The following is a 7,274-nucleotide window of genomic DNA, read 5'->3' as shown; positions in this document are numbered from 1 at the left end:
GGCTGAGCTCTGACATGGAGATTTTAATAGAGAAACCAATAGACTCGTTCCACCCTTTTGCCTGCTTTTCAAGCTTGGCGGAAGGTAGAAGCTGTGAGCTCTTTGCCCTACTGTTGAAAAAAAGCAGAAGGCTGAAAATTGCTGGGGAATGAGAGAAAGAAAGACTTTGATTTGTTCCAATGAGACAAGCTCACTCATTATTTTTATAAATGTCTTTTCACACAAACTGTGTGAAACTTTTTCACACAAAGCATCTCACACGCAGGCTCTGATTTTCTTTTCATTTTTAATAAGGCAGAAGGTTATAACAGACAAAAAGTAAGCTTAATTCTACTGTAAATGTTTTTCTTACGAAAATAATGTCAAGTGCACTTTAACATTTTTTTTTCAAATATATATAGTCATTATTTCAGCGATTGCACCACAAGCTATGCCAACAAGTTTACTGAGGAAAAATTGAAAAAATTAAAATCTTGTGTAGCATTGCAAACGAGTCATTTAAAATCCACATAACAAAGTTCTCTACGCTCCGGGGAAAAGACTTCAAGCATCCTCTTAAAAACTGCCTCTCGTCTCCCGGAGAGAGAGAATCCCTCGGGGTGCGTTCCCCCTATGCCAGCAGGAAGGACACAGCCAGCGCGTGTTTTTCGGCAGGAAAGAGGTACAACACTTTGGGAGAGGTGGAACCATTTCAGGTCCTGCTCGGAGCGCCGGTATTTCGACCTCGACCCCGCGAGGGGGAGAAGGGTCGATGGCCAGCCTGGCAGAGAGCTGGAGCGCCGATCGGGCCCGGGGCAAGGGTCCGGCCGTGTTCCGGGGCTCACCCGCCGCCTTCCCCCGCCGGTGCGGGCGGTGACCCCGGCGGGCGCCGCGCCGAGCGGTTAACGCCCCTCAGCCGGCCCCGGCTCCCTGCGCCCCGCCGGACACCGCACCCGGCCGCCCTTAGCCTCCCGCTCTCCATCCATCCATCCATCCATCCATCCATCCATCCCTCCTCCCTCCCTCCCGCCCGCACCGGCTCCCCCTCCGCCTCCCCGGCCCCGGCCGCCGGCACTACCCAGGATGCCCCGCGCCGGCGCAGGCGCGGCCGCTCAGGAAGAGGAAAATGGCATAAACAACCCGGAGCGCCGGGACCGCTGAGGAGGAGGAGGCGCCGCCGCCCCGGGCCGCGCGGCCCCTTTAAGAGGCGCGGAGTCGCCCCCTCCTCCTCCCCCTTCCGGAGCCGGACCCGGGGTGACGGCGGTCCCCGCGCCCCTTCCCCCTGCCCGCCCCCTTCCCCATGGTGCCGACCCCGGCGGCGGGGCGGTTGCCATGAACAGCAGCGGCCTGCCCTGCTCGTCGCCGTCGCCGGTGGTGGGGCCGCCGCCGCCGGGGGCGGGGGTCGGCGTGGCGGGGCCGGCGGCCGGCGGGGCGGGGGCCGCAGGCGGCGGCGGAGGGGCCGTGAAGCTGAAGTTCTGCCGCTACTACGCCAAGGACAAGACCTGCTTCTACGGCGAGGAGTGCCAGTTCCTGCATGAGGAGCCGGGCGCCGCCCCCGCCGGCCCGGGGCCCGCCGCCCCCCCCCTCGGCGGGCTCCCGCTCGGCATCCCCCCGCCCGCCGCCGCCGCCGCTGGGCCGGGATACCCGCCCCACGGGGCCAGCTCGGGCCCGTCGGCGGCGGTGGTGGGGCCTAAGAAAGCCGAGCTGGGGGCAGGAGGCGGCGGAGGCGGCGGCGGCGGGGGGCTGGATGGCCCGCGGCTGTCGAGTGAGTGCAGCGGGGCGGCCCAGGGGTGGGGTGGGGCGGGGGCGCTGCTGGGATGGGGGCGGTGGGAGGGTGGGCGGCGTGTTGTTCCTCATCCCCCGGAACGCCGCGGTGCTGCCGGAAACAAATAACAACAGCCATGGTGAAGGCGGGGGGCCCCGGGCCGGCGGGGGCTCCCAGGCGGACGGGCGGGCGGACGGGGCTGTGACGGCCGCCCGGAGGGGACCCGGTCGGCACTGATGGGAAGGAACGGGCAGGTGTGTGTGGGAAGGGGCTCCTCCTGTCTGGCTTTGAGAGGCACCCTGGCAGCTGTGCGTCGGTCACTCCAGCGCTAGGCTTGGTGCAGGTTCACAGAACGTCTCTGCTCAAAGTCAGGCTGGGAGAAAAGAGGCAGTGCTTTCCGGAGTGGTACCCTCCGATGGGCGCTTCCAAACAACATATGTTGAGTTTTGGCTCTTGGATGTTTTAAATGTTCCAGCTGAAATATAACGTTAAAATTGTAAAAAAAGTACTCTAAATAACGATTCACCCCAACATGAGGAAGAACCTGTTTACGCTGAGAGCGGCAGAGCACTGGAACAGGCTGCTTAGGGAGGTTGTGGAGTCTCCCTCTCTAGAGACATTCAAACCCCACTTGGACGTGTTTCTGTGTCACCAGCTCTAGGTGGCTCTGCCTTGGCAGGGGGGTCGGACTAGATGATCTCCAGAGGTCCTTTCTAACCCTAGCGATTCTGTGATAGATATCTACATTATTTACTAGTGTGAACAGAAATGGTTTAAATTTTTTTTCCCGAGTTTTTTTTTTTTCAGCCCTCATATACAACCCCTTTTCAAATGGTGAGAATTCAGAATGCCAGTATATTATTCATAGTGGCTCTGCTGTTACTGGTTGCTTGTGCATCTTCGTGATGTGCAGTCCAATAGTTAGATGGTGTTTGCAGTACAGTGATTTTAATAACCAGTCATTTTGTAGGTAAAGCAGCACTTTGGCAGGCAAGCAAAAGATGTTCTTCAGAACAGTCATGCCTCTTTACGTGAGTATATTAAGCTTGGCTGCATTATTGATTTGTGTCATAAACCTGGCATTTATTTACATTAAATGTCTTGTCTATTAAATGGTTACAACCATATTTTTTCTGAAATTAAGATGCTACCATGCTGAACAGCTGTATGTAGGTTTTTAGTGCCTGATAAGTCTTTTGGGATCCTGCAGCTGCTGTTTTGCCAGGTGTGGTGAGCTTGTGCCACTGAGTATTCTCTCTGTAGTTGGTAGCTTCTCAGTATTGTACATTAACACAACACTGTCATGTGTACCCTTTCAGGAGGAGCCTGTAATATACAAGTGCTTAAGACTTTCTATTAAAAGCCTTCCGGATTTTTGGCATACTTCGGTTGTGCAAGCTGATGTCCCTCTTGCCATTCATTTTTTTTTTATAGGTAGAAATATCTTGGAGAGATTCAGTAGCAATAAGGCAATCTTTGTTCATTTTTATTTTGGACAAAGTTAGGTGTGAAACACACTTTTTCCCTGTGTGAAAGAAAGTGACTAGGGGCTTCAGACTTGGGGAGAGGATGCATAGTTTGGCTTGTGGGTAAAAGCTGCTATATGAAGGCTGTTCTTGTAAAAATCAGTTAAAAAAATTTGCTCAAGCCCTAAATCTAAGAAAAAACCCTTCAGAATTTGTGTATACTTGGAGGTTGGTACTGCTGAGCAGTTAAATTATTTGAAACACTTGCTTCTCTTGAATGTGTCAGAGGTTTAAAACTATATAGAGCTCCCTGCAGTTGTACCCATTGTGAGGAGTGAGGGCACCAAGAATGGAGAAACCCACTATGGTGTTTTCAGTGATTGTCTGCTGGGAAGGCCACCTCACTTGTTGTAGATTTGCAAATTGTAGGAGGCAAAAGCTTCGACTGGTAGAAGATCTTAAAGGAAGGAGACTAGTTAGGTAAAAGAAGTAAGGAAAAGAAGGACAGGGAAATTTAAGTTGAAGAGCCAGGGAATGGGCCTAGTTTCACTTCTAAGCTTCCTTGCTTTGCTATGCATTTGTGAAACAAATAAGGAAAATGGTTTTTCAAAATCTGGAGTTGATATACATGGGTGCTGACAAGGTAATATCTAAGTTCCTTACCTTGTTGATGACCTGTGGTGTTAACAGTATGATTTTCAAGTGGATGGAATGAAAGTTTTATTTCTATGAATGTAGGAAGTAATAGATAAAGTTGTATTAAGTAATAAAGTTCTGAGATAAGAACATGAAATTGGGAATTGCCAAAAATCACCTGCCTGTACAGTCTCACCGACTGTCTTCCCTAATTCAAAAGTATTTGGTGGTCTTAACATAGCTGTGGATGTCACCTTCTCTTCCTCTTTCCTCACTGGACCCCAGCCTCATTCAGTGCATAGAGCAGATAATACTCATTGACTAATTAACTGGGTAGTCCTATTTATTGTTAAAAGTGGGTCAGTGCCTCATTCTAACATGCGTGTTACTCTAATCCTGCTTTGAGTACAGGATTATTAATTTACTTATAGGTTTTTCTGTGGTAATCACAAAGGCCCCTCAAATACCAACGTATTTTTACAACATGTGGGGTAGGAATATTGAGTGACAAGAAAATGGTAAACAGTGAAAATACAAGAAATATTTCAGTGCAGAAGTATTTCGACATGAGAGTATGAAGTGGAATGAGCAGGTGACATCCTCAGAGCTAACCAGGAGAAGTTTCTCAGGCAATGTGTGGTTAAGCTGTTCTGTGCCGTAGATGTTCTGAATGCTAACAACTGACAGGATTCCAGAAGTGGTCAGATAGCGTTAGAAGAAAACTCTGCTTGAGATTATTTGATGCATCTCTGATTCAGACTCCTCTTCCTCTACATATGGCTGAGAGCCTGCTGGGAAATCCTGCTTTATCCTTGCCTCATGCGTATGCTTTTGTCCACATATCCACTGCTGTTCAGCGTCAGAGATGAGGTAGTGGGCTAAATGTGGCTTTGGCCTGATGGTGTGGCTTTTTATGTTCTTGGGGAGCAGGACTGACCATGCTGATGAGCTCTGCCCACTGTCCCCAGACTGTTTGACATTCGGAGCACATGTGTTCAAAGCATCATTCCTTCTCCTTCCCCATGAGTTGTGAATGCTCAAGCCTTCTGCATGGTTCACCTTCCGTATGCAAGGACTGCCTACAAAACAGGAAACATAGTTACTATTGCCTGTCTAAAATTTGATTAAAAAAGATCCTTTTCAGTAGAATCTCTGTGACAAACTAAGGAGGAAAGAAAAAGAAAAAAAACCCAACAAAACATTTTCTCCAGATTTGCTAGCTGCTAAAATCTACACATGGTGCTTTTCTAATAGAAAAGCGTGTCCCTCATGTCAACCCAGTGAGCAGCAGTGGCAGCAGGACCAAATCTGTACTAGGCTGTAGAAGGAGGGAAATGGGGGAATGACTGGTACTTGATATTTAAGGGAAAAGATATGATGGATTAATAGGATTTTAAGGATTAGCCTAGGGAAGGATGGGGAGAGGGCATGGCAGCCTGAAAAATTTCTCTTCTTGTATCTGCTTTGTGTTCTCTCTAGCACTTTCTAACTTCTGTGAGCAGCAGACCAGCAACCTGCTTTGATGCACGTGTCTGGCTTGTTCCTAGGGCACTGTCCCTTCTCAGTGCTGCTGGGATGGAGGGTCTGGAGGGAAATGTGGTTGTAGTATTAAAATGTGTCATGTATATATACCTAAGTCAGACAAGTTAAAGTTGCGTGGACATCTCAATTGTATTTGTTAGCTTTCAACTAGTTGAACAGGTGTAATATTCCTTTGTGTGTAGACCTTATAGTAGATATTGATAGATACAAGCTAAAGTGTGACTCTGAACATTTGCTAACTTCCCCTCTGCTTTTTGCTGTAGAGTACATAACGCAGAGTGCTCACCCTTTTGTCTGGCCTCTGATTCCTATAAATGTGTCTAAAACCCCGAGGTGCTGAGCTGAGGAGTGCCAGCTACGCTCAGGGCCGGCAGCAGCAGCACTGTTGGGTGGGTTAGTGCCGCTGGCCAAGGAGCTGGCCATGGTGAAGGCGCTGCTGCTGTTGCCCAAGTTTCCTGTGCCTGGGGCTTGCCCACCCTCTTGTTGTTAGATGTTTTCATCTGGCTGTCTACTAGAAAGCCTTTTGCAAAGCCCTGCTAGGAGCCCTGTAGTTGAAATACAGGCCTGTGTTTCTGCAAGGTAGCGTTTTTCTGTGGCTACTGAGAAAACCTGTCTCTGAATAGACTTTACTGCCAGCTTGTGAGAAGGTGGAAAGAGACTTCAAGACTTGGGGTGTGTTTGGGTGGCCTAATAAAAGTATTCTGTCTGTTTTTGTAGCTCATCACTCACATGGTATGTCTGGTCAGAGCAGTAGTGGCCTCTGCTGTAGCCAGTCTATGCGATTGATTAGTGGTTAGCTTAGTGAGCATTACAGCTGAGGTTTTGTGAAATCCATAAATATGCTAGGATTGGTGTGGAAAGACCTAGCCATTTGTATATTTTTTGCTTTTTAAGAGGTGTTTGAGTTTTTACACAGTACATTCCTTTTTAAACAAAATGAAGCAACGGATATAGAAAAAATGGGAAGACAGCCATTCAGGAAAACAGGTACTAAAGGTAATCTGTTACATTACACTTCTTAATGCAGTGAAACAATGGTCAGGCTTATTCTAAATATGGATTTTTCTTATCTTTGGTAGCATTTCAGTATTTACAGGTTGAAATATTTAGAAACAGTTATTTCAAACTTTTAAATAGTTACAGTATGTCACATACTGGTCACTTTTCCCTGGGTTTGTTTCTTCTTCACTTCTATGCAGAAAATAGGTGTTATAGTAAAGGTGTATGATTGAGAATTCTACTTTCACACATTTATACTTTTTGCAGATGATGCTGTATTAGTTGTGTACCTCAGTTGCTTGTTTGTTTGTTTTTGAGAGGTGTTTTCCTCTTTAATTTTCATTATACTTTTTCCAGGAGTAGACAGATCATACAATTTTCATCTTGTTTTGCTCTGAATATTTTTAAGAAAGGGGGAGACAATTCTGAACATTGAAGAGACATTTGGAGACAGAGACAATTGAGAATTGAAGAGTAAAAACAATAACCAGTTAGAGATGCATGAGAGAAAATGAAAATTACTGATTTCACTTAATCATTTTTTGTCTCTTATGTCAGCTCCAGAAATCAGGAAATCAGACATGGATTTTCTTGTTGCTTTTACATGTTTCATGTGGAAATCACAGAATCACAGAATGTTATGAGTTGGAAGGGACCCATAAGGATCATGGAGTCCAACTCTCAAGCGATTGGCCTGTGGCCTGTAGGAGGAAAATTTTTGAGGGGAGCTAAGAAAAAAGAAAGGAAAGAAAGAAAAATGTCTCAGTCTACCAAGTTATATGTAATTTTGAGGGACAGTTTTATCATATGAAACTTAAAACCCCACACTATTAATCAGCTTTGAGGCTGATTTTATCTGTTTATTCACTTTGTGGGGTTTTTATATT

The 7,274-nt window shown here is 47.3% G+C and overlaps 1 protein-coding gene across 5 annotated transcripts in view; it reads left to right on the top strand.

Annotated features, from left to right (window-relative positions):
* Positions 1-1,070: 1,070 nt before the first annotated feature.
* The window catches only part of PAN3 (poly(A) specific ribonuclease subunit PAN3), a 79,781-nt gene continuing 73,577 nt past the window's right edge, over positions 1,071-7,274 (top strand). For all 5 annotated transcript variants that reach the window (XR_007903031.1, XM_051779020.1, XM_051779019.1 and 2 more), the window contains exon 1: positions 1,071-1,744. Coding sequence is in view for 4 of the 5 variants with exons in the window: in XM_051779020.1 (XP_051634980.1) it covers positions 1,312-1,744 (433 nt within the window). In the remaining variant the exon portion in view is untranslated. The remainder of the gene's footprint in view (positions 1,745-7,274) is intronic.

The sequence above is a fragment of the Manacus candei genome, unplaced genomic scaffold (assembly GCF_025592945.1).
Source record: "Manacus candei isolate 608988 ecotype Guabito, Panama unplaced genomic scaffold, ASM2559294v1 h1tg000014l, whole genome shotgun sequence".
NCBI classification, from domain to species: domain Eukaryota; kingdom Metazoa; phylum Chordata; class Aves; order Passeriformes; family Pipridae; genus Manacus; species Manacus candei.
The sequence above is the reverse complement of the archived record's forward strand: the minus strand, read 5'-3'. Positions and strand labels throughout refer to the sequence as shown.